Source organism: Anoplophora glabripennis, unplaced genomic scaffold (genome assembly GCF_000390285.2).
Source record: "Anoplophora glabripennis isolate ALB-LARVAE unplaced genomic scaffold, Agla_2.0 scaffold46, whole genome shotgun sequence".
In the NCBI taxonomy this organism is placed as follows: domain Eukaryota; kingdom Metazoa; phylum Arthropoda; class Insecta; order Coleoptera; family Cerambycidae; genus Anoplophora; species Anoplophora glabripennis.
This window is the reverse complement of record NW_019416736.1, coordinates 767592-795578: the sequence shown is the minus strand read 5'-3', so window position 1 is coordinate 795578 and position 27987 is coordinate 767592. Positions and strand designations below refer to the sequence as shown.

At 34.5% G+C, this 27987-nt stretch overlaps 2 protein-coding genes across 4 annotated transcripts in view; one reads left to right on the top strand and one right to left on the bottom strand.

Moving 5' to 3' along the window:
* LOC108904251 (dedicator of cytokinesis protein 3) overlaps window positions 1-19561 on the top strand; it is a 79359-nt gene extending 59798 nt beyond the window's left edge. The window contains exons 11-27 of the mRNA XM_018706726.1: window positions 43-286; window positions 1588-1774; window positions 1827-2080; window positions 2137-2427; window positions 2478-2637; window positions 2693-2927; window positions 5447-5609; window positions 5668-5907; window positions 6890-7084; window positions 7148-7289; window positions 7358-7524; window positions 8215-8568; window positions 9274-9416; window positions 9506-9647; window positions 12340-12536; window positions 12591-12787; window positions 14273-19561. Of these exons, the coding sequence (XP_018562242.1) occupies window positions 43-286; window positions 1588-1774; window positions 1827-2080; window positions 2137-2427; window positions 2478-2637; window positions 2693-2927; window positions 5447-5609; window positions 5668-5907; window positions 6890-7084; window positions 7148-7289; window positions 7358-7524; window positions 8215-8568; window positions 9274-9416; window positions 9506-9647; window positions 12340-12536; window positions 12591-12787; window positions 14273-14793 (3832 nt within the window). The 3' untranslated portion in view covers window positions 14794-19561. The remainder of the gene's footprint in view (window positions 1-42; window positions 287-1587; window positions 1775-1826; window positions 2081-2136; window positions 2428-2477; window positions 2638-2692; window positions 2928-5446; window positions 5610-5667; window positions 5908-6889; window positions 7085-7147; window positions 7290-7357; window positions 7525-8214; window positions 8569-9273; window positions 9417-9505; window positions 9648-12339; window positions 12537-12590; window positions 12788-14272) is intronic.
* A 3555-nt stretch (window positions 19562-23116) lies between these two features.
* LOC108904258 (huntingtin-interacting protein 1) overlaps window positions 23117-27987 on the bottom strand; it is a 36345-nt gene continuing 31474 nt past the window's right edge. For all 3 annotated transcript variants that reach the window (XM_018706734.1, XM_018706735.1, XM_018706736.2), the window contains 7 exons: window positions 27549-27699; window positions 27187-27495; window positions 26889-27133; window positions 25213-25365; window positions 24180-24280; window positions 23840-24069; window positions 23117-23520 (listed from right to left, as the gene is read on the bottom strand). In XM_018706734.1, the coding sequence (XP_018562250.1) occupies window positions 23357-23520; window positions 23840-24069; window positions 24180-24280; window positions 25213-25365; window positions 26889-27133; window positions 27187-27495; window positions 27549-27699 (1353 nt within the window). In that variant the 3' untranslated portion in view covers window positions 23117-23356. The remainder of the gene's footprint in view (window positions 23521-23839; window positions 24070-24179; window positions 24281-25212; window positions 25366-26888; window positions 27134-27186; window positions 27496-27548; window positions 27700-27987) is intronic.

Sequence of the window (27987 nt, the reverse complement as noted above, 5' to 3'; positions counted from 1 at the left end):
CGTCTGTGTAATCTTTGAAACATTAATTAACCCCGCTTCTAGGGGTCTGCTTACCAGCGTTCAGCACTGCGCCGACTGGGTGGTGTCTTTCGACAAACAAGAACCTATCCAGAAATGTTTCAAAAGCCTGGAGTACATTTTTAAGCTCATCATTCAAAGCCGTTTGCTGTTCTCGAGGGCTACGGGCGGCCACTTCGAAGATAGCTTCAGACGGGACTTGTTCAGTGTGTTTGTTTCTTTAAATAAAATGCTTACTATTCATGAAAGCAACATCATCAATACCCAAGTAGGTGTAGCTCTTAAGTATATCTAAAAATTATTGAGAGGTGAATGACCTAATATATGGTAAAACGGTGTCATATCTAGAGTGTTGGTGAAACGTAACCTACAAATTATATTATATCACAATTGTCACAGATAGTCGATGCCTACTGGGACAAAGCATTACTTTAAACATCTTGGTGGATAGAAATTTAAATCCAATATAAGTGAGATGCTGTGAGTGAACTCTGTCGACACTCCCTGTAAATTAAAGGCATGTCTCATGCTCATTATTTTTATAAATTGTGCCATTCTTTAAAAAATGGGAACAACCGTGAAAAATACTAATATAGTTTCATAGTAAATTTGCATGTACACGTCCCGTGATAGTAAATACAACCATTAAAATAAAAGGAGGCCAGGACTATTAATAAATTATATACTTTTGCAATTGGGAGCTATGACATGCACTGTCAAATCCCATCTTTTCAGATGTGTGTACATGTTTTCTCATAATGCCACACATAAATTTAACAATGAAGACACACAAACACACGTTACCATTACTAAACATTGAAATAAATGACTATAAATAAAGACATATTATACACATTATACACTTATAAATTTAATAAAACAAAATACCGCACTATACAAACTAAAGTATTACAAACTCCTCATAAACCAATAAACTGGACACTATAATAAAAATAACAAAATGGAGGGGTAACGTATTCAGCCGTACTTTGTTTTTGCCGATTTTACGTTGGCTGTTGGTTTTTTGCCACATTAGAGCCCTGTTGTCATATCACATCAGGTGTATTGGTATTATGCAGTTTACCTAAATTAGGTTAGTATTGGAAGCCATTGATATTAAGAATCACAAACTAAATAGTGCTTTTAAAAGTAACAAACACTTTTATGAAGAACTTGAAATGATTTGAAAAATATTTCAAATCGTATCAGGTTTTTATTTGTTTCTAATTATGTACGTTTTATAAAACTACAAATTTATTAATTTTTAAAAAATTCTTTTAAAATATTTTTACTTTAAAGTAATATCACAAATAGCCCAGTAAATGAAAAAAAAATTGTAAAAAAATTCGTTTCAGATTGAAACTTGGTTTAGTCGTTAGTTTAGGCTAAAAGAAATAATATTTCCCAAAAAGTATCCGTTTAAAACAACAAGATCATTGTTTAAACAATGAATCTGCCTATTTTAAAATCTTACTAAGGTGAACCGTAGGCACTCAAAGGTCATTCAATTCACTATTTTTAGAGGGTTTATGGTTGGTTTTCTCATGATAACACATGTTTAAATTCTAGGTTGCTTTACTTTTAACCATAAGCGCTGTTTACGATCAGTTGATCGAAGTCCTACCGACAATCGAAGTTACCAAACTGGCAGCATCGATGCTGGATTCATTGCCCAGGGAATTACCGTCTTTATTAGTACAGGCAAAGCTATCTTGCATAAAAAATATGGTGACCAGTAAACTGTTTCAAGACGATGGTAAACGAAATTTTGTTTTGGTGAAACGTAAAGTTTCATGCATTTTTTTTAGAATCGAGGAATATACTGTTAGTCACAGCTTGTAAACACTTGAGGTACCATTTGACACGACGGGATGAATTGAAGCTCTGTACAGATATATTAGGAGAAATTCTATTGTTTCTTTTTAAACAAAGGAAACTGACCGACGAACAGGGAAAAATAAACAACTGTATCCACCACGACGTTGACACTTTGTGCGTCTCCATCTTAGAAGTGTTGATACAGACAATTCTTACTATCATCGATAAAGACGTCAAAGTTTTTGTAAGCGATAACATTCTCATAGTTCGTGTTTATTTGCGTCACTGGTTTTATTTTAGGGTTGTTTGGTAGCTTGTCTGATTGGGATATTACAACTACTTGACGAATTTCACTACAAGAGACTGTGGGAAGTTCTGATGGGACCGCACCAGGACAGGAAACCCCTGAAGGATTTCCTACTTAGGGCCTTCTTGGTGTTCCGTAACTTGGTTAGGATGGAAGTATTCCCGCCGGACTGGCTCGTTATAAAAATGCTAACAAACAACGTTATCCTAAAGGCTCTACAGGAATTTGCTCAACCACTCGCTTTTAAGTTTTTAGACAGCCGCGCAGGATATTTCGATAAAGAAGTGAGTCGGTACTGTTTTTCTCTTCTCGTACTAATTTTTATTTATTTTAGCTTTGGACGAATTATTTTAATTTGTCGGTGGACTATTTGACACAAGAATCTTTGCAGCTAGAACAGTTTTCTGACGTGAAACGGGAGAAAATAATTGAGAAATACGGTGATATGAGAGTTCTGATGGGTTTTCAAATTTTGTCTATGTGGTCGCAACTGGGTAGGAAAAATTTGTGATGAAGTTGATGTTATACTGTTGACAAATATTATTTTAGGTGAATGCAAGTTGAATTTCATTCCGTCGATGGTCGGTCCTTTCCTCGAGGTTACTTTAGTTCCCGAGATCGAACTGAGAAAGGCTACGTTGCACATATTTTTTGACATGATGGAATGCGAGCAGAGGGCGAGAGGGAATTTCAAGCAAGTCGAGTGTGAGCTTATCGACAAGTTAGACATTTTAATATCGGAGAACAAGGGTGATGACGAGTACAGAAGATTATTCAATACGATGTAAGTACATCATTTTTTATAATAATTTTTTCCGTTTTAAGTGTTTTATTAATAAAATTGAATCGATTGAGTGTAATAAAATAAAATTGTTTGTTTCTTGCTTCCAAAGGGAACATCTTAGTGCTGTGTAAGTATTTTCCAAAATTGAGACAGTTCTTAACTAATAATATTGTAGGAAACAACTACTCTGCAGACTAAAGCCCTGTGCATTGGTTTTCTGGATACTGCTGGTGTAATTCAATGCTGAACAGGGCTTCAATCAGCAGAGCAATTGTTTACCACAAGTTCATTAGTTTAAAAATTTGTTATGTCTAGTGCGACACAGATTATACTTTTATATTACCTACAGATTAGTAGGTCACTCTCTGCCAGTATGTGCAAAACAATACTTTGTGACTGTAGACATTAGGAAAAAATGGAAATGTGATGTTTAAATACTTTCTAGATTATATTTCACCACAATTAGAAAAGTTCATTTCCATATAATTATTGTTCTATAAGGTCGAGCCTTCATAAATGATTACAAGTTACATGAATTACCGAGATTAGGCAACCAACATTGCAGGGGTGGTACTGGTAACGAAATATCCCTAAATCTTGGCGTCACCAGTATTAATGATTCGTTTACAATGAACAATGACAAACTGTTACGTCATGCTCGAGATTATGCGATCGCCGATTGATTAAAAATAATCTCATGAAAAATTACACCAATCACCAGCTGGTAAAATAGAATGTTGTGTTTAAATGTAATCTTGATATTGTTTTTCAAAAAATTTAATTTTATGGAAATTTAATTGCCAATGTGAAGCAGTGGTGGTTCGTGACATTGAGAATAAGTAAAGCATATTTATTGATTGACTAAAAAGAAAAAAAAGCGGCGCAGGCGAAAATTTTCAAGGTCAAATAGCTCTAAATGTTGCATGTTAGTTGCATTTGCAATATTGCCGGAAAACTGACGTTTGCGAGAAGGATTTTCATTTAGAATTTATAAAAAAATAGAAATATTAGTTCGGCTTGTAGACTTTTGCGAACATTATCGCACACCATATATGTATGTTCCAAAGAAGCTTCGTGGTTATGACAGCCTCACGTAACGTTCCCAGATTGTTAAGTCCTGCCTTATTCCACACCCCTGACTTTACATCCACAATTAAACACGGCATACCAAAAAAGTTTAGTTAAATAAACACTTCCACACAACCACTCTTATACTCCGAATACCATTCACTTCGAAACTTCCGAATGTATAAATTGTTTTTTGACGTCCCCTTTTTTCCATATCGACAGAATAAGGCATAGGTCTCTCGCAATTTAAAAAATCCTTTTTGTCCTCAATTTTCCATCTGGAAAATGGCATTTCCAATAAAATACATACTGTATCATACATAGGAAACATTTCTGCAATTATTATACAAAACAAATATTAACAAAGAACCGTGCACTGGGCGACGCGTATCATATAAACTGTTAAACGCAGGCGATGGGCGTTGCTGCTTCAATTGCTGCGTCACTCGTCCCCCCACACCGTAGTTTACTCCCGTGTTGGCCGCTGTAAACCATTCTAGGAAGAGAAGCGGAATACAGACTGATTTCGATCCGCGTCACTTGCTTATACGTTGTATGGTACGAGGTTAATGTTTGCGTTCAACGAAGGCAATGTTTTTTAGAAGACGTTCACCACACAACTATTATGTTTATTTATGCATATTAAACAAACAAACACAATACATTTTCAATATAGAATTATACGAAAATTATAAAATTTATATAAAATTAAAAATAAATTGCACAACCAAATGGAAATTTTAGGTGAAACGGTGCCGAGCCGCCACTGATGGGAAGTAAATAAAATTACTGTTTTAAACAAAATTGCTGGTTATGTAGCCTATAATAATTTATTGAATGAATCAATTTTATATCATTTCTCATTTCATTTTTTTTTCTTTTAAAATATTGCTCAGAATTACAATTTTTATGACTTAATTTTAGGCGATCGTTCCAAGGTCTATTTTCAATGCTTTAAATTTTGTTTACTATTTGTTAACTATAAATTTGACATTTTAATTAATTGGTTTAACATTTAACAAAGATTTTTCGTTATTATTTGTATTTTTCCCGGTGCGTCAATTTCTTCATTTCAAAATATTCTCTCAATTTATCACGAAAGAAACCTGAACCTTCGTACATTCGAAGCTTATTCCAGTATGTCTACGTCGTTTTCAGAATTGTCACCTATTTTAATGCTTCAATTTTAATGATACACATGTCACAGTGCCTACTCTATGAATATGTAGTAGGCATTTATTATTAATGCTTTTTAATAAATTCAATTGTGCAATGATTATAAACATCGCAAACGTTAAGAATTTCTAATCTCGGACAATAATTCAATTTGTCCCGTCTCTCTTCCTCCAAATAATTTTCTACGATCGGTGAAAGTCCTTATGCCTCATACGATTTTAATATTTTGGACTGAATTTTTTTTTATATCTTCAAGGTTAAATTTTATTTTGTAGCTTATTAGACAGAGTCCAGTCGGAAGACCCAACCTGGAAAGAAAGCGGCGCCGCTTTCATAAGCTCAATAACTCGCTTGTTAGAAAGACTACTCGACTATCGCAACGTGATCCAAGGCGATGAAAACCGAGACAAAAGGATGTCCTGCACTTTTAATTTATTGGTAATAACATCCGAATTTTCAAACACAATTTTTTTAAATTTTCTATTTTCTCTTCTAGAACTTTTACAAGAACGAATTTAATAGAAAGGAAATGTACTTGAGGTACATTTACAAATTGCACGATTTACATTTATCCGCCGAGAATTACACCGAGGCAGCTTTTACCCTGAAATTGTACGCCGACCAGTTGGCGTGGAACAGTAATCAAGTTACGGATCCCAATTATCCCAACCATACTGAGTGCCAGGTTAAGGAGATGTTATATAGGCAGATTATCGACTATTTCGATAAGGGAAAGGTAAAGCATCACTTTTACACCATCATAATTTTCTTATATTTATTATTTTTCCAAAATATTTAACACATATTTAGTTTCCTTTATTTGCCATTGTTTTATACCAGAAAAGTTGTATACAATCAATTTTTCATTTCAAATTATCGTTTCTCTGCTTCGGATAACGTAGTCTGTAGAGGTTGGTACATTAGAACTACTTTTCCTGCATACAGACAAATATGCATTCGTTTCCATGATTCCGATTGACATAAGTAGTTCCAATATTAAATACAGTACAGATAAATATTAACTTTGGTTTTCGACGCGATAGAGTCCAGTATATTGTAGTTGGCGTTACCAACCTAAAGACATAATAAGAGCCCGTTGTCATATCACATCAAGTGGATTCATATTATATAGTTCACCTAAACTGTCATTGTCAATACTTTTATTAAAAACTTGATAAAATGATTTTAAAAATATCTCAAATCTATCAAATTAATAAGTATTTTTATTTAACATTAATTAGTTTTCTTGCAATTAGTTACATATGCCTATCCACATTCCAATATTAGTTAATCATGACTAAAAATATAGATTTTTTTTAAACTGACAAATTTTTTAATATTTGGCGCTGCCCAGTGACGGTGCAGCCAAAAATTTAAGTGCAATTTAAAAATCGAATTATAACGCATATATTTATTTGATTTTTGAAAAATTTGTGTCAGGTTAGTATTCTGAATGTTGTTGTGTCAGGTTAGTATTCTGAATGTTGACATTTTGTCTTTTTGTCGAGACATCTTAAAATTCTTAAATAAAAAATTTAAAAAAATGAAAATATAAAAAAGTTTATATAAAAAAACAATGATATTAAATATTTATAATCAAATGCCCTAATGATGCCTCAATAAAGCGATGAAACTTCGACATTCAAAAAATTTTGTGTTTTCTTCAATTCCCATTTAGCCACAAATTCCAGCATATTACTTAACTACGTTACTTTTAGTGTTGGGAAAAGGGGATACCGCTGCTCAAAGAGCTGGCGAACCTCTACGAAGCCATATTCTTTGACTACAAACTCCTCAGTGATATCTTAAAATACCAGGCCAACTTCTACGATAACATTTTAACGCAACTCCGTCCAGAGCCAGAGTACTTTCGTGTCGGATTCTACGGCTTAAGTTTCCCATTATTTGTAAGGGTGAGTACTAATCACACATTATAAATTCCTCCCGATGTTGAACGTTTTTATTCCATTCCACAGAATAAACAATTTGTATATAGAGGCCTGGAATACGAGAGAATCGGTGCCTTTACGCAACGATTGCAAACTGAATTTCCGTCTGCTCAAATACTTATGAAGAATACTCCGCCGGACGATACCATTATCAATTCGGACGGCCAATGTATCCTTTTTTCATAGTCGATTTGCTAGTCTTTAGAGTACTTCCACTTTTTTCTTGACCGATTTTAGATATCCAAATATGCAACGTGAAGCCCATTCCGGAACCGAATCCCATAACTTTAGCCAATGACATTCCCGAGAAAATATCTAGGTTTTACCATTACAACGACGTGAGAAGGTTCCAGTGCGACCGTCCAGTACACAAAGGCATCATCGATAAAGATAATGAGATCAAGGTGAGTAACATATAATTTATGTCCTCAAACAATTTTATTGACGGCAAATTTTGATTATGACATATCAAAAAACATTTACATTTTCATTAAAATATATTACTGCTCGGCAAGAACGAACGGGAAGGTATGAACATATCCTTGTCAGGAAAGGATGAGGAAAGGTTGTTAGTTAGGTTAGAAAAGTTATTAAATAGAAATAATCAACAGTAAAATAAAATAAATATATGAAAATTTGCAATATACTGATAGGCTATTTGTCAACAAATAAAATTTATGGCCCATTGCCCAGTGCGGCTATGTTTGTGCGCCGTTTGCCAGCGCGCGCAGTCTTGAACTGGGCGTATACATTAACTGACAAGAGCTCTGTTACAGAATTGTTCACTTAAGCTACGCATCCTTAAAAACATTACAAAGAATATTCAACGATATTCAAAGTAGTAAAATATTCTCATTCTTAAAAGAAAACAGTTTTAGCTTCGATTTTGAACGTGACAAAGTTTCATACGAACTATTTATTTCTTGTAAACGCACTAAATGACTTAGGTATAGATGTTTTTTTTTATCTACACAGGATAAAACTTTGAATGATGGTAGTATTTATATGGATATAATCTTTAGAAACACAAGTAATCTGAATTTTTTGTATAGTACAGTACTGTATAGACATTTTGATCTTTAATCCATCACTAGACTTTATGGATCGAAAGGATGCTTATGGAAATAGCCAGCCCCCTGCCGGGCATCTTAAGGTGGTTCGAGGTGGTTAACCGTCAAACGGAAGAGATTCCTCCCGTGCAGTTCGCCTGCGAAACGATGCGTAACGTGGAGAACGAACTGAGGCAACTCATCACCATCCATTCCCTCGATTCCAAGAGAAATTTGAACCCGTTCACCATGAGGCTGCAGGGAATTATAGACGCCAACGTCCAGGGGGGCATCAGCAAATACCAGCAGGCGTTTTTCACCAAGGAGTTCGCCAAACTGTATCCCGAACATAAAGTCTACGCGGAGACTTTGAAGGAGCTAATAATAAATGCTACTAGGGTAAGTGTATATGGTTTCATTAAGTGCAAACCTGGTTTATGTGTTTATTTTGTTGGACGACTGGTGAAACTTAGGGAAGAGAATGCGTTGTAGTATTCTTAAAAAATTTTTATCGCTAAGCATTGGATTTTTAAGCAGGCAAACAGTATTTTTGTGTACACAGTGGTACAAATAAACTGTATCCTTATCGGCTTCTCCCAATCTACTCTTTTTTTTGGCACAGTTGTGTAAGAAAACAAACAAAAAAACTAAGGAAAGGTTCCCAAGATTACTGTAATATGATTTGTGGATACACATGTTCGCAAGTGACCCATTTTAAGTATTACGTCAAGAGCGCCAGCCTGACGCTGCCCGGACCAGTCTAACAGTTGCAAGGACAAAGAACAATGCGGAATGCACCAGGGTTCCAGAAAAGGTCCATGGCTGATTGGCATCAAGGACCAGATACTAATACATGCGAGCGACTCCATACCAAGACTCGTTCAGCAAACGCTCGCCTCGACAACACTTATTCTCTTTCACTAACGTTGTTTTCAATAAAAATACTTTTATTTTTTTCGTTGAGAGAGAGTTTTATTTTGCTGCACACTGAAAGCAACCCTCAGATTTAATAATTATAAAACAAATCGTCATTTTATTGAAATTAATTTTTATGTTTGGTTTTTCAAACAATCGGAAAACTAAAAATATTTCTCTCTTATTAAGGTAATAGAAGAAGGCCTGTACCTACATGGAAAATTGGCACCCCCAAGCGTACAACCCTTACACCAAAGACTTTTAGAGAGGTTTGTGCAACTAAAAGAAAGCTTGGGTACTTTGAATAACCAAAATGCCAACAGTATCGTTAAGTAAGTGTGTTTGTAAATTAATTTTCTTTGGTATTTCTTATAATTTTTTCGTTCTTTTTTTTGTTATTTTGTATTCCTTTCTCAACCAGTACTCCTCTGCCGCCACTGCCAACCGACAAGCGTCTGATGATGGAAAACGGCAGCAACCGTTCCTCGGGTTCCAGCGGAAACTACGGCCACCTCGTCGAGCACCACTCGGCTGACTACGACAACATCTACACCAAACCGACGGTACTTAAAGAATTACTGCTTTCTAGACTTTCCTCAAAAAATAACGCCTTAGTCGAAGTAACTTTCAGGTTTAATAAAGAGACACAGGAATGTGTCGCGGAGGCTAAAAATCCTTCCATTTTTTACTTGGACTGAATAATAATTTTTTTTAAAGTGCCATTTGGTGATGATCGTTATTGATAAAAGATGGGAGAGATTTATATTGCATGAAGTGTAAAATTAACCGAATCTTTAAAATTGCACGTTTTAACAATCTCACGCTTGAGTAATTAGCATGAATTATTAAACAAATTGTTTTAATTTTTATGCTTTACTAACAAAATATTTATTTGACTTGTTTGGTAGCACAGCTTATTGTATGATTGCGGTTGGATGTAGATCAAAGAATTTTGTTTTTTCTAGTCATTTTATCAATTTAATTTTAAATTTTAATTGCATGTATTGTGTTATATTATATTTAATTATATCAGTAAGTATTTGTGCTTTTATTTTCCTAATCTTCAAATGTCACTAACAAAACACGAAACGGAGGTAAATTTTTAAAGCAATAAAGAATATTGTTGGTATTCTGTAAAATTGCTTCCTAAGAACTGTTTTAAGGGGGCATTTTTATGCAAAATTTACATTGAATGTTTATATATTTTATATCTTTTGACGAGGGTGTTAGAAAATCTAAGCAAGTTAGACACAAATCTCTTCAATGCACCAGTTATACAAGTTTTTCTAGGGTATAAGACAGTGTACAAGCTGACAATGCATTCAGAATATGGAAAAAAGCATATTTTTACCTTTTATGTTTATCATTACGTTTCCTGAAATTTACACGCCTGGTAGATATACAGAAAATCTCGTACGGTACTATAAACATAATCACACCCTGCAGAATGCTTTTAGGAAACTATTAACACATGAATTAATCACAATTATTGAATATTTTTTACAAAATCCTCGACAAAACAAGAGAGGTGCATGGTGCTCATGTTTTCCGTGATCTTTCATTGCGAATAATTAAAGCAATCCTTGTATTTCAACATTTTTATAGTTCTGATGGATTTTCTTGTTCTATCATTGTCTTACTAAAAGCATGATTACTTGTCTATGAAACGTCCGCTTTGATAGGATGACCTTGTGTTTATATTTTTTTACATTTATAACCAGTAGCTTTCTGAAGAACGATGAAAACGTTATTAAAACATTTATCTGAAATGTATTCACTTCTTGACAGTGGCGGCTGGTAAAATTAAAGTGCATTATTTTTAAGAAGATGATTTTTAGGTCCTCGTATACAACTTCCATGGTGAAAAAAATAGCAAAATTCACAAAATAAAAGTGGAAATATAAATAAATTGTTCTCAAATCTCCAAATTTTTTTGACATTGAAAAAATGCTCAGGGAAATCTGTAATGAAGATCTGTTATTAAATTTTTGCAATAAACTGATGTACTTTAGTTCAACTGTGCATCTCGGTTAATAATAGAGATAATGGTGCGAGTCAATAAACAAATCAGTATTTCAAGTCTCGGAGAAAAAAAATCACCCTGTATATGCTGGAATCGAAATTATTATTATTATTTTTTTTAATGGCAATGTTATTACTGAAACCTGAACGAAAAGCAACTTTCAAATTGCATCACATTTCTGGTGGTGTGTTAATTTTGATGCAGTATGTATATTTTTGGATTATTTCAGAGAAATTTAATATTAAAAAATCAAAACATAAAACAACTTACATTCTTTATATTTTAAAACTGAGATATCGGAGATACCTATTAGATTTTTTTTTTGTTTAAAAGTATTTACCTTTCTCTTTACTGATAACCTAGATTTTCATTATTAATACTAAGTTTACTTGTACGAAACACCTGTAGGACTGAAATATATTTCTCGCCAAATTTATCTCCGCATAAAAAATGGTTCATGTCTATCTTTGTTGTGGATGATAAAAGATATGATATCACACATCTTTGTTTGAACAGAGAAATGTAAATATTTTATAAAGGATTTCAATTTTATGTAGGGTGTCTCGTTTATTTGTCTTGAATTTTAAATTGTATGTCATCCTTCCTTGATAGATCAGTATTTTCTTACCTTTAAAAAGTTATTTAGGAGGTTATGTAATTACTTTTTTATTTGGGCTCACTCTGTAGATTTATTAGCTTTTGTTGTTGAGTGTTGAAAATTGATTTTTCATTGGAACTTTTTTATTTCTCGACTTAGAAGGGTGCGGATTGGTTTGTTGGAACTTTTTTATTTCTCGTTAAATTTGGATAATTTTTGGGTAAAAGCTTATATGTCTATTGTATGTTTTTATTAAACTACTTCAGTTTGTCTACAGCTACTTTGGGGGCTCAAGCCCCAAAACGTTTACGGGTGCACTTTTAAAATTTTTATCTTCATTTTTAAGACTTTTGTACTTTTTTAAAGGAAAAAAAAAAGAGATATTTGTTTATCGATACAACAAACCGTTTTTGAGATTTCGACCTGTCTTAACAATAAATACCTAAAAATAACAATGAATTCTGTCCCAAAAATGTTAATTGATTTTTTTAAAGCTACCATATCTATTTAAATTTGATCAAAAATAGGATCTAAAGATTTTATCAGTCATTTCAGCCTAATCTTCCTAAAAAAAAAAGTTTCAAATAATGACCATTGACGAATTGTTTAACCTCATATTTTCATCTAATTTCAGGAAAACGACCGACCAATCCTTAGCAGAGAGAACCTAACACTCCCGATGCCGATAACTAACGCCGCGCCTCCGATACCTCAAAGAGAGTCCAGACCGCGTTCTCAGGGCTTCAACACCACCAGTTACTCCGACTTAAGGACCCCCACCAGGGGTCCATTGGAATACAACAGTTCAAGTTTGCCGTCTATGAAATCGAGGTACGTGATTCTAAAAGTAACTTTAAATAAATACTACATCGGACAAGTTTACAGAGATTCTGATCCTTGTGATATACCGCTACCACCAAAACCGACCCATTCCAGAGAAAGATCCCTTACGAAACCGCCATCACCCAGGCTTCTGAGGCACGCCATGTCGATGACTCCCACGGACGGCACCTCCCCGTTGAGGAATTCCTGGCCAGAATCTGACTGCTTGGAGGCGCCGCCGCTTCCTCCAAGGTCACACAGTAAGTTTTGTGTGATTAAATTAGTTTGATATGTACACGGTGAGCCAAATTTATCAGAGTTGGTTGGGGTGTCTTTTATGTCTCGAGAAGATATAAAAAAAGCGGTTTAGATGACGCAGGCTCAATTTTCGAGAAAAGTTGAATTTTTGAAAAAAATTTGAAATAAAAGGTATAGGGTGTTGTCTTATATAAAAATATATGTGTACTAACTGAAAAAACAGAAGTTATACAATAATATTGCATGCACCACTAGATTCTACGCTAAAAAACTGTATAAAAAAACCTACTTACAAAAATGTAATGTTTTCATAAACCAAAAAGTTTTAGATATCATAACAAACAAATCAATATCAAGATTTTAAACATGTAAAAAAACCCCCTTCAAAAGTGCCGAATTTGTCCCACCCTGTATTTCGAAATTGTGAGAGGATTCTTGTATCCCCAAAGAGATAAGGCAAGAAGTAGTTCAAATGTCCCATGCTCGTTTTATCCATTTTATGTTGAATAATTTTTATTTGTGAATATTTTAAATTTTTGTAAAAAATCTTTTCTTCCAGTGGTATAGGCTACATTTTTCTCATAACTCCTTTTTTTAAATAAAACGCCTTGTACATATAATTTTTGATTTTTTAAACATTTAAAATAATTTTGTCAATCTTCTAACAAACTAACAAATTGTAGAAACCCTTCAAAAATGTTGAATTTGTTCCACCCTGAATTTCGACATTTTGAGAAGTTTCTTGTATTTCCCAAAGATATAGACAGAAAGTAGTTCAAATGTCCCATGCTCAGTTTTTATCCATTTTATGTTGAATTATTTTTATTTGTGAATATTTTGAATTTTTATAAAAAAGCTTTTCTCCCAGTGGTGTAGGCTACATTTTTGTCATAACTCCTTTTTTTTAAATAAAACACCTTATATAATTCTTAATTTTTTAAACATGTAAAATACTTTTTTCTATCGTTTAACAAATTGGAGAAATTCTTCAAAAATGTCGAATTTGGTCCACCCTGAATTTCGACATTATGAGAAGTTTCTTGTATTTCCCAAAGATATAGGCAGAAAGTAGTTCAAATGTCCCATGCTCAGTTTTTATCCACTTTATGTTGAATAATTTTTATTTGTAAATATTTTGGAATTTTGTAAAAAAACTTTTCTCCCAGTTGTGTACTCTACTCCTTTTTTTTCTAATCAAACACCTTACATAATTTTTGATTTTTTAAAATCTGCGTGTATATAAAGAAAATAATAAAACGACAAGTAAATAATTTACGACAATATCTAGAAAACAACCAAAATCATTCGTCAGCAGAATCACAAACACTTATTGGTTTTGAACTTGTTCTCATCAGTATGCCATTAGAATAGATTACAGATTAGTAGGTTGCTCTCTGCCAGTACGTATAATTTATATCCTTGGAAAATTCAAGATACATTTCCGAATAACCATTGCTTCATCTATTGAACAATTTCATCTGTTTCAGCCCCAGACAAGAGAGTCCAAAGTCTTCCAAACGAAACTCCCCCGAACATCCCGAAGCGGAGTCAGAAGAAATCGACCCCCTCCATCTGCAGCATGGAATACCTCGCCCTGGACGATTCTACCTCCGAAGTTAACATCACCACATCTACAAACAATCTAACGACGCAAGTCGACAGCCACGATCTGCGCGACTCAGGCATAAGCATGACGGAGAATCATTTGAACAACTTCAACAACACTTGCTACGAGGAATTCGACCTCCGCGCCCACCAGACGGAGATGAACATCAACAACAGTCCCCACGAAGACAGTCCCAAGATCGAGAACCCCCCACCCATCCCCCCGAAATTGAGCTTGGCTGCCGGCAGTCTGAATTCGAGCTTAGATCTAGGTAGTAGTTTAGAGCGGCCCAAGCGTAGGGAGAACGCTACGTCGGACATAGTCACCCCTCCGGAGAACTATTCCCTTCCCAGGATATACAAGGAGAACGGCGCGCCCGTTGAGAGAAACTGCGACGCTTAAGGTTAAGTTAATTTAAGGGATTTTTTGGATACCTTGTTTGTGGTAGTATTAAGTCGTTGTGATTTTAACGTTACGTATCATGTCTTACACGGAATCATTTCAATTCATTGAATTGGCGAGTTTCGTTGTTGTCTTGCGGCATTCGGGAGAAATTCTGAAATGGGTCGATTGTGGACGGTTTTACTTTATAAAATTTTATACAGGGTGTTTAAAAATTATGAGCAAAACATTTTAGATGTGATTTGAAGTTCTCATGACACTTTCGTAAACCTAATATTAAAAATATAATTTAAGGGTTATGTGGGTAGGTAACCTTTAAATTTTTATTATTTTTAAAATGTCATAACTTCTTTTCCAGTGAGGTGGTTTTTTTTATCAAATTCAGGACATTTGATGAGGGTGCACATGACAGTCAGCGGCCGACTAATTTTTTACTGTTTTTAGGTGACCGAGAGTGTATTACCAATATTTTATCAAAATTATCTGTTCGATTTTATCCAAGTTTGTTTTATTCGAAAGTATACATGTTGAGGTATGCTGACAAGTTTCTTTATGAAAACATTTCAACTGTGAGCGCTGCTCTCATGCTCGGCAAAAAAAGTTACAAAATTCTCAAAGTGTAATGTATTGGTGCCCTTCACGACAGAGGATTTAAAAAAAAAAATAGTTTTCACGGGTGGCAGCTAATTGAATTTACCATTCATTTTGCAACCTTAATTTTCGACCTTTCTCGCTTGATAAAATGATAATAGTATTGTTGTGTCAAATTTTGAAAGTAATCAGTCGAGGCGTTGTGCGAATATTTTGGGAACTATCTTAAAACAGTATGTTTCGAGATAATCGGGTTTGAAGTGGTTTAAATGTAACAGGCTTGGTTTTCGAGAAAAGTTGAATGGCAAAAATCACATCTTGATTTGTTTTAGACTTTTTTCAATTTTGATTAATTGATAATTTTATAAAAAGAATAATTTTTGAAAAAAATTTGGAATAAAATATATAGGGTGTTGTCCTATATAAAAAAAGTTATACAATAATATTGCATGCACCACTAGATTCTACGCTAAAAAACTGTATAAAAAAACCTACTTACAAAAATGTAATGTTTTCATAAACAAAATATTTATAGGACATCATAAGAAACAAATCAATATCGAGATTGTAAACATGTAAAATACCCCCTTCAAAAGTGGCGAATTTGTCCCACTCTGTATTTCAACATTATGAGGGATTTCTTGTATTTCCAAAGAGATAGGCAAAAAGTAGTTCAAATGTCCTATGCTCGATTTTTATCCATTTTATGTTAAATAATTTTTATTTGCGACTATTTTCAATTTTCATAAAAAAGCTTTTCTCCCAGTGCTGTAGGCTACATTTTTCACATAACGCCTTTTTTTAAATAAAACAACACCTTATATAATTTTTGAGTTTTTAAACATATAAAATACTTTATTCTATCGTTTAACAAATTGGAGAAACCCTTCAAAAATGTTGAATTTGGCCCACCCTGAATTTTAACATTATGAGAGGTTTCTTGTATTTCCCAGAGATTGGCAGAAAGTAGTTCAAATGTCCCATGCTCGGTTTTTATCCATTTTATGTTGAATAATTTTTATTTGTGAATATTTTGGAATTTTGTAAAGAAACTTTTCTCCCAGTTGTGCGAATATTTTGGGAACCATCTTTAAACAGTATGTTTCGAGATAATTGAAGTTTGGCAAACAATTGACGTGGTCAGGAACTTGGTCGCCCGTTAGCTTCTCGGTAAATCACCCATAACTTTCAAGAAGCAAATAAAAAGGTTACTAGAAAATTAGGATGCTTGCTACGCTTTAGGCTAGTGTCTCGCTTCACGAGGCATCTGGTTAGTGAATATACAATTTTTCAGTAAAAGGCCAGACAAGTAGGGCTGTCAGAACCGAGTCGCGCGCCATAGGCGTACTCATTATGTTAAGCGTAATAAAATAAATTACGTAGAAAATAAGCAACAAATTAGTACAATTTATAACGAAATATTCAAAACATTCGCACGATGACAAAGGCAACAGTATACTAATGTGACGTGAACATGAAAAGCATTCTGAGGCAGAAGCTCGTGCATGTCTTTGTTGACTCGCTTGACATTCCATTTAATTGTGGCTCTCTCTGCTGCCTTACTGATGTTACGGAGAAAAAAATTAAAAAATATTGTTTTGCCTGTGATACGAACCCAGTTCTACTTTGACTAGCAAATTTAATAAACATATTTTAATTAATATAATATTGACTTCCAGGTGAAAACAGGTTTATAGGTGGAGCTTATTAACTCTGCGTCACAGATCCTTCCACGAAACACGTTTGAATGTGTATAGCTCATCAGAAACGTAAAGTACACACACACAAAAAAAATTATTTTGAATCCTTAAATTAATTTTTTTCTCTATAAAGCTATCTATAATAGTTTGAATCACACCTTGGAAAACGTGAAGAAATCTCAACGAAAATACGCTTATTAGACAGAACTGCTTCATAGCTCACGAAAAATGCCTGTCATGCGGCAAAATCCATTGTTCGTTACAAACATACAGTTTGTTAACAATAATATGGATCAAATTAAATTAAAAAGTTAATATTAATTTTTCCACAAAGTGTCATAGAGTTTAGTACGATTCTTTTTTTAAGTAAAAGCAACTTAAATTTTTGCTTATAGTATCTGGAAACTCTATATAAATCACTTAAAGAAGTAAAATACAAGTTAGGGGGTTTTCACAACCATTAAATTTGAACTCGTAAGAATTAATATTGAATGCGAGACATCCAAAAGTAAACCACCGCGAAAGCTAAATCATTGGTCCGAATCGATCCGTTTCGAAAATTTCAAGGAAGCCCGCAAGGCGTTAACCTTCAGTTTCATTAAATTGTATTATCGACTGAGTGATTGGAAGCGAGACTAATTTGAAATTTTCTATTCATTCCCATTATACATATTCCAAGATTTTTTCATATACACTTATACGGAAGAAATATTTTGTAATTCTAACTATTTTCCTATTGTAAGTATAATCACCATGCTAGGAGTAGGTGTAAAGGATTTTTGTAGTTTTTAGAAAGTGTCGTCTCATCGTTTCCAGTGAACTGTGCCAATTTCTCCCAATAGATTTGGCTAGCAGTTTGTTTGGCACAAGTATTTTAAATAGTATCAGAGTTATAGCAGAATTTTAAGAGTAGTGTTCGTCTCATTGTAACCGGGGTAAGCGCAGCATCTCAGAAATTCCAACGAAGAGAGCAAACGCTTTAGCGATGGTAAGTGACTGTATTGCGAATTTTATCGCGCCATCTATTGTGTGTCACCATAATTTAGTAAGTAATGTGCCACCTTCTGGCGATGAATAATATTTATTAGAGCCTCCATGGATGTGTTTCATAGCTTATACAGGGTGATTTCTAAGTGGTTTTTTAGAGCATTAAAGCTCATTAAAATGCCCTTTTTCAAAGAAAAAAAAGTCACAAGGGTTAAGATCAGGTCACCTGGCTGGCCATGCAACAGGCTCCAGGTCCTACTCGCTTATTATGGAAAGGAACTTCTAAGAAGAAACAGAGGCATATCATCTAGAAGACCCGGAAAATGATTTTGAAAAAAATCATAAATAGCTTTACTGAAAATCTATCATGAGTTCAAAACTAAACTGTTGGAATGGTCTCGTCCAAATTTTTTTTTTGGTTCAATTCAACTTAGTGTATACAATTTCTTGAGTATTCTTCTTAGGTCTTCGACAAGATTTCATGTTTCTTCCTGCCGTTGCACTTAAAAAATACCAGCCAACTTAGGAATTATCCCTGTATAGCAAAATCTAAGTCGACTTTATCAAAACTATGGTGAAAATAAAATGGTGGGAGTGGCAACAAAACATTTCACTTTCTATGTGTTGTTTCTGAGATGTTGTTAGAAATACCCCATCTAGGTCGAGTTGATGGACCAAAAAATGAATCAGGCGCTCTAAAAGAAAACTTTGCAGAATATTTTTGGAATTGATTTGCCATATTTTCATATTGAAATAGTCATCTACATCGAATCTTTTGTATGTGTATGTATATAATGGTGCTAATTTTTTATCTTCCCTTGTAATGATTATTGACTTATAACCAATCTGTCTTAACGATTGAACTGCAATTAATTTTTTAAAGTACGGATACCTGCTTTAGAGTCCTGCGCTACCTTTAAACTATGTACAAACATCTTAAGCTCAATTTGTGAATTCGGTCCACATCCTACAAACAGTCTGTCTTGTAGAAAAATGTCATCATTTGTAGATATTTTCCTTTTTCCAATAAACAGAGTTTGTATCACAAGTAACCAGGTCAGGAATCAGTCAGTTCTTGCTTTATTTCCGAGATACAGGGTGTTAAATTATTTCAGTTCCATGCCATACATAAGCGTCTGATGGAGCTATCAATACCTTTTTGTGATGCTAAAATATACACTACACTATTTTATTTACTTTGTACGTACTTTTTCTAAGAAACGAAGCAAAAATCAACCCATATTGACATGATATGTGAGCTGTTTGGGTTAATTTTGCATTAGGAAAATACTACAAGTGATATACATATACTGAGAAATCTGTACTTTTTATCCAATTAATTGCAGTGATTTTTAATAGGCACTTTATTTTAGCTGTGTACTAGTCATATAACTGATATTTATATTCTATTTTATATTACTGATGAAGTATTGTATTTTCCCATACATGACTATCATGTAGATATAGTGTAATAAATTTAGTAAGAGTCACGAAGTATTTTTATTTGTTTATGAAACAAAAAAATCTTGGTACGTCATGATTTGCAATTCTGGTTTCTACCAAGTCCGTTTATGACGGAAAATGATCTGAGTACATCGAAAAAACACCCTAGACCAGCCATACTCAAAGTGTGCTCCGCGGAGCCTTAGGGATCCGCACAGACTCTGTGGGGGTCCACAAAAATAATAGAAAAAAAATACTAAAGGTTGCAGAGTAAAATAAAATCTATCTACATATTCCAACATAAAGTTAAAAAAAATCTTATAAAAGATTAATAGTGGAATACGTAATATAAAGGCGCGAGTGTGCGACATTTCACCCAGGAGCTTAACACGTTAACGGCGAACAGCTTCTTGATACATTTGTTCACCCGGCTAATTTTTTTTTTCGTTTTTTTAGGGTGATTTTGAGTTGAAATGTTAAAAAATTTGGTACGAACTAGTTTTAGTTGGTTTTTATAGCTAAATTGTAGAAGATATGACGTCGGTCCCAAGGGACCGCTGCGGCCCAGTACCAACATTTGTATCACCGAACCAGAGCGGTCCTGATCAGTCCGTCCAATTCGGCACTAAGGAAGTCTACAAAATGGTATCGAAAAGTTGTTATGGAAGTTCTTTTCGGTACCTCTATGGTCAATGCGCACTATTCATATAAAAGAATCAATTAAACTAATACGACAATAACAGAGTTTCGGGAAAGTGTGTACGAGAAAATGATTTTTCCAGAGCTACAGGACAATATGGAATTGAATGAAGAAGAAAATCATGTTCCTAAAAAGCAACTCAGAAAGTGTGAACATCATTTAGAGAAAAAAGAAGGTCCTTCTCACAAAACCGTCTTAGAGCGTACAGATACCATAAAAGATTTGGGAATTTATTTCGATAGTAACTTTACCTTTTCAAATCATATTCAATATCTGGTGTCCTCAACACTTAGTACGCTGGGCTTTGTGATTAGACAAGGTCGTGAATTCAGTGATAATGTTGTGTTGTTTTCATTATTTTACGCGTTTATCCGTCCCAAACTGGAATACTGTTCTCAAGCTTGGATTGTTTTTTATATTAACCAAGCCAGTTTAATTGATTCGGTGCAAAAAAAGTTTTTAAAATACCTCGCATTTCGCTCCGATGGCGTATATCCTGCTCGTGGATGCGATTATAAAATACTAATAACACGTTTCAAACTCGACTCAAAAAACAAAAAAACAATAAAGTAGACTGTCCCGAGATTCTAAGTCAATTGAATTTCTTAACAGTTAGGTCGGCTTGCCGCTCTCCACTTACTTTTTATACTTCTGCTTATAATACCAATGTGGGATTGAAGTCTCCTGTTTCTCTTATGTCACGCAATTATAACTTAATCTCTAACTCTTGTGATATATTCAACTGTAGCTTGCAACATCTGTACACAGCTTTTAGAAGTGTCAGCAGTTCATGATTGTTAACATAGGTAGTAGTTGCAGCTTTTCTTTTTCTTTCTTCTTATTTTCTTTTTCATTTGTTGTTACACTATCTTATCGGTATGTTTGTTGTATTTATTCTTTACATTTTGTTCTGTATGCTCACATGTTAAATAATATATTATATACTTTGTCCTGTAATTGGTGGTTCACTGTTGGGCAAATAATTTAAATAAATAAATAAAAACCCAAAAATACTGCAAAAGATGTTACCAGAAAAAAGCAAATGGTGAAATACATAAGAACAATGTGAAGAAAGTGTCTACGTACTGCGCTGATTGCTATGATCAGCCTCATTATTGCCTAGAGTGCTTCAACGTGTTACATAAATAAAATTAATTATAAGTGTTACTATCACATTTTTTTTTTCCAAGAAATGAAATACATGTATATAAATGTACATTTTACTTTTAGTATTATAATAAAAAGTTATTTTACTTTTCATCATAGACAGTGTTTAAATTGTCATAAGGCTGTTATTTTACTTATAAAATAGGGGTTACCATGAATTAGGCTATAAAAAATTTTCCAGATTTTTTTTTGAAATTACTATGTCTCACCTACTTTACTAGGCTGAGCCATATATGCGGTAAAACGTACAGCATAAGTGGTTCACTGGCCTAGCGATAAAGAAAACAAACTTTATTACCGGTGGTCCATATAACACTGACCGACTTGAGCGTTTGCGCAGTTTTTGATTGTTTTAGAGCTCCGTCAAATATTTCGTTTTCCAAAAGGGTTCCATCGCCAAAAAAGTTTGAGAACCGCTGCCCTAAACAATCAGTATGTGACTATCTAGATTCTAAAACTGATGTTAGCTCTTCTGGTTTTTGATATTCATTATTTTCCGCAACGGAAGCACTTAGATAGACTAACCGCCTCAGCGGGCAAAAATAACTCCAATTCTGCCCTCAAAACACAAATTTAATTTTTCCACAATTATCAGAAATTTTCGTGGACATCGATTTTTCTTAGAAACTTCTAGAGCTCAGAAAAATCTGAAAAAAATTCTGTAGACTATGTGAGCCCTTTTGAATCTAAAACTGAAGTCAGTTCCTCTACACCAGGGGTCGGCAAGTAATTTTAGGTGGGGTCCGGATACTTTTAAAAATTTTTAGCGAGGTCCAGAAAAAAATTCATATTTCTTACAAATTTTCATTTAAACTCAAATTTAATCTACTGTTTACTAACCATTAAGTACTCAAAACACTCACACAATTGTAAAATACTAGAAAAAATGATAAGGTTGGCACTCAAACGTAAAAAAACACTTTTTAAATAATTTATTTGAGTAATTTATACTTTCAAACCATTTTTGGCGGTCCAGTATTTTACCTTCCGCGGTCCGGACCTGGACCGCGGTCCGCCAGTTGCCGACCCTTGCTCTACACCTTCCGGTTTTCGAGATTCTTCATTTCTTTTGCAACGGAAGCGCTTAGATAGAAACTGTTTCGTGTGCTTATTTTATTTAGTTTTTTTTTATATATATAAGATTCTCTAATTTCTATATTATTTGTGGTTTTCAACGCCTCTACTGGCGACGGCTCCAAATAAAGGACTTGAATGGTGGCTCTCTTTGAAACCATACGCTCTCTTCTGTTCCGCTATTAAAAAACTCTGGTGTTTCCATTACAAAACCGGCCGGTATCAGCCTGCGATTAAGTGCCAATTTGTAAGAAATAGTGTAAGAAGCCTATTTAAAGATAGGAAAACCACACATCGCTTTTTCTTGTTTCATATTCTGTTATTTTCCGTGCCGACAATTAGAATCATATGCCAATGAACCAGTAATAAACAAAAAAGAACAAAAATACAGTCCATTTCAAAACATTTTTTGGTCCTTCGAGCCGGATTTGAACCATGGACGTCCCAGTGTGTTCAGTAAGTCGAAATATGTAGGGTGCCACCTTTAATTCTCAAATTCAATTTTCGACAGTTTTCAGGAATTTTCATGCATTTGTTTCAAACAGATTGGTACAAGTTTGTGCTACACTTTTAATGAAAAATTATCATATACAATTTTGGGTTCATCCAGGCAAGGCAAAATGCCGAGAACAGGGGAAAAAAAAGCCAAATTTCTTTTAGTATAATAATTTAATGTTTTAAATATGTCGCTTGTAAATGGTACATTACAAATCGAAGTAATACGAACATATAAAATATATTATGGTAAAATGAATGTATATAAACTACTCTGTATATAACACTAACAACTCTCAAGGTCATTATCCATACTCAACAAGTTACCTATCTTTGGAATACTTACATCTAGTGTTAATAAATAGATATGACAAGGTAATTAATTACTCTTTAACTTCAAACGACTTCAGGCCTCGCTCTCGCCGGCCAGCTGGTAATGGTGCCTACGGAGCTTGGCAAGGCGGTACCGTTCCTGTTCGAGCTCTTTCTCTAACTCCAACACCCGCACCTGTGAATCCATTTCGAGTCTCTTGGCTTGATGAAGCGTCAAATTAGACACGTCTAGTTCTTCTGCAAAATAGATAAAACTAGTTTCAATACCACTTTCGATATTTGGAATTTCCCATTTTTGAAAACTTTCCGAGGCGTAATTTTAAAGCTTTGAGAAAACTTTTTAGTGTCTAGTAATTTCCTTATAGAATGCTTTACGAGAACATTTTTTTAACAAAACAATAATTATAGAAAATTATACGAGAACATTTTCTGAACTAAATTCAAAATTTCAAATTTGCCAACAAATATCAACCTAATTTCTTTAACTAAGTAACATTCCCAGAAAACTTTACAGAAAAGTTTCCTGAATTAAACAGAATACTTCAAATAGTCTTACCCGCTTCATCGATTAACTGACCGCAATCCTTTACGGTAGCGACGACGGTTCCCGTGGCCGTGGTAACACCCTTGGAGGCCTGAGTGAGTTGCTGCAAATTATTGCTATTCCTGTCCGCCTTCACTCTACTGGCTACGACTAATTGAGCCGTGGAAGCAGCTATCTCTTGAGCGGCGACTACCAGCTGTTCCAGTTTTCCGTTCGATGTGACGACTTTATCGGCGGCTGTCCTATTTAAAAAAAAATTAAACACTCCTAGAAATTAGAAGGGAACGACCTATCTTGTTTTTACGGCAAAGAAAAGGGTAAATCAGGATGGAATAACCAGCGGTGTACTTACAGCAGGAACTTTGCGGCGACTGCGACGGCCTTAGCGGCAGATATGAAACCGTCTGTCCACTGGTGGTTTCTTTTATAAAATTCTTTCGCACTGGCCGTACCCTAGAATATAATGAATGATATGTAACTAACTGCGGTTGGAAAAATGAAACTGCGACATTGTGATTTTGAAAAGTGTGATTTTATGTAATGAGTGTGATTTTCGTATGAGTGTGATTATGTGTAACTAGTGTGATTTTGTATAAGTGTGATATTTGTGGACAAACAAAGCGAGACGGTACTGCACAAGTTGCACAAAATCATATTTCCTTTAGTATTACTTTTTAATATTTGTTAATTCTAACAAATTCCCATAACTCCCAGTTTTCATAATCATGTTAACGAGAAGTAGAACATTGTGATACTTGCTTTGACTACAAAGTATGTCACTACGTCAAAATTACAGAATAGCTCTTTATGTAACTAATTAGGTTTAGCGTGAATTTACATAATTAGTGAAATCATTAGTAAAATCATTTTCCCTAACATGTTACATTATTATGCTAATTTTGACAAAATTTAATTAAATAAAATCAGCATTTTTTGCTAACTAATTATGAAAATTTTGAATTTTCATAACTCGTTTAAATTCTCGCAAATAATAACAAAAGATGGAATAATTTGACAATTTCTAGGATTGTCAAAGATGTCAATAATGTTAAAAGTACAAAACAGCTCTTTATGTGATTATTTTGGAAAAGTGTGATTTTGTGTGATGAATGTGATATCACACGAGTACATATCAAAATTAAAAAATTTACTGTATGTAACTTGCTGTCTAGCATAAGATATTCAAAATTTGGTAATAGACTGAATATTCAGACATAAAATATACTGATTAATGGAAAAAATGGTAACAGTAATTTAAAAATATATTTTTTGAAGAAATATGTATGCATTCTTCTAAAACTAATTGTTTCAAGTGGGAGTTTTGTTTCGAATATTTGCTAATCAGATCAACAGTAAATAAACACATCTAAAAATATGTCACTTACCCGGCCTTGACCAACAATTTCTGCCTGCAAAAATCGAGATTTCTGTACCAGCAGCCTTATTGCTTGCATCAGGGTTGTACAAGAATCCAAGATTTTCTCGTTGACTTCCAACTTTATACCCGAGTCGGCTGCCCTTGAATTTGTAAGCATGTCCTACAAATAAACTTTTTTGTTTATTTATAAAGGGACACACTTTTTATGTTATCCAAATAGTTCAAAAGTGAACAATATTTTAATTTCTTATCGTAATACGCATAGTTTATATTTAAGATAGAAATGAAAATACTATCCTCAAGTGCCCAAATAGTAGGCATCATTCTCAAACATGTAGATCAGTGTGTAAGGTAAGACATGCAGGGAATGCAATTCCATGGGCGTATCATTTCAGAGGGTTCCGAAAATTGTTAAATATAAAACAAATGGATAGGTATTCTTTTTTATTTATACTGAAGAAGTATGCATTCAGCAATTCTTTATGGAAAAAGATGATGTAGTACCACCTGCATATACTTTATTACTGAAAAATGAGATGTGCCACCGATAAGACATAAAAACAACCATTATAAAGATCAGTAAAATCACTAATTACTGTTGTCGCTAATACTGTCACTGTCTCCAATGCTATCACTGATGTCCTCTAGATATGCGGTTCTATTAAATTGCATTAAGCTATATGTAGAACCGGCTGTTGTAGTCGGACTGCTAGCTTAACAATTTCTTGAAAACCGTTAAGACCCATTTTCTAGGTTATGTTTAATGATGTATTAAAAATAAATAAAGTGCGCAGACAAATCTTAGCATTTTACAGAAAAATGTTAAAACTTTAATCAAACTTGATGGTCTCATTCAATCTACTGGAGCGCTTAAACATTGATACACACACACACACACACACAAGTTTTGTGTGCGGTTGGGAAAGAATGCAACCGAAACATTCCAGATGCGCCAGGTCGCGCGCGTGAGGGCCGACATCAAAAACACGGTCACACTCCACCATGACAATGCCCCCAGCCACACGGCCTTCAACGTTACCAACTTCCTGGCCCGGAGCAACACCCCGGCGGTCCCCCAGCCCTCTTACAGACCCGACTTGCCTCCGTGTGACTTTTTTTTTTCTTTCCATGACTGAAGAGAGAAGGCATTGGGAGTCCGTGGAAAACGTACAAAAGCATGTTATAACGTTCCTAAGGGCAACACCCGTCGAGGAATTTAAGGAGGGTGCCTTCCAGGCATGGCAGACACGTCTCCGCAAGTGTATTGATGCTGGGGGAGAGTATTTTGAAGAATTTTAAGCATTTGTACCGGTACGATCAGTAAATCTATTTTTCCCAGAAAATGCGCATTACTTTTATAATGAACCCTGTACACATCGTTTATCATACAATATGCTTGATATGTTAAGTTTGGTTGTTTAAAACTACTCCGATTATCAGATTAGCCACTAACACCCCGCACTGTTACATTTTTAGCAACATTTATTGAAACAACTAAAATGTGATCGTAATAGAGCATCTTTTCCACTTGTACGCTTATGACAAGCACTGACATCTCAGTTGGAAACCGAAACAAGGCAGGATTTCAAGAAATTTGCTCTCTTAAATTTAGTATTTCCATTCCTAAATTTGACTGGTTGTATAACAATATTTTATATGTACAAAAAAATGTAAACGCCTAACCTGTATACGATTCGCAGCTTCCTCAATAGCCTTGTCCATCGCCGTCATCTCGCTCTCCAACAAATCCGCCAAGGTCTCGGCTTTCTCCCCGAGAAGAGACATATTAATACTATCGGCTAGCGAGGCGACCTCCTCCAACTTATCGGTTGCTTCCTTCACCGCAACATCCGTACTTTGGTTTTCCTTCAGACAGTAGAGCAGCTTCAAAACGACCTGCCCCAGAATTTTACAAGCTTCCGCCATTTCTGAAAATAAAAACGTGTGAAAACTTTACCGATTGTCCTTACGGACTACCGACTTTCTCCGAAAGTGATATCGGGACTAGTATTGCAGGTGGCCCTTCCTTGTAAAATGTATGTGGCGTGCCTGTGGGCTATTTTACTAGCCGTGGTTATGATTAAAATGTAATCCGTGCTGGTGATCTTCATGCTGTCTTGTAACGATTCGAGACAACCGTCCGTCAGACTCCTAAGGTAATCGGGACTGCAGATGAGAGCGGTGAGGGCGGGGTTGTCGACCTCGTGAATGGCGTGTTTCAAGATGTCTTCGCTGTTCTCGACGGACCTTAATACTATTTCTTTTAGGCGTCTTTGTACTTCCTTTTGTTCTGAAAATAAAAAACAATTGAAAAAAAAATGTAAAAAGTACACAAAAACGTACCGTTGTCAAGTTGTCGTTCCAAGTCTAGGAGTTTATACGACAATTCCTCTGATCTTTTTTTCAGCTCTTCTTTTTCTTGCACGATGTTCATCAACTCAATCTGAATAGAGTCTCTTTCTCTGCAGGCATCGGCTACGCTCTTTTTAAGAATCTGTAATACAATTACCTTAAAACCTGACTACATACAGAGCCGGATTAACCTATGATGAGGCTCGGGGCTACAGCCTTTTCTTTAAAAAAAAATAGCAGCAATTTGTCGATATAAAATTTCAAAACCTAAAAAATACTTTCTGGTTTGATTCTAAATTAAAAAAAATGCAAAAATGCCCCCCTTAATCCGGCCCTGACTACATAAACAAGGTGGTTCACAATTTATCCAAAAAAACTGGGCATTTTTGTGTAAAATACAATCAATATTGCCAAGAAATCTAAAATTTAT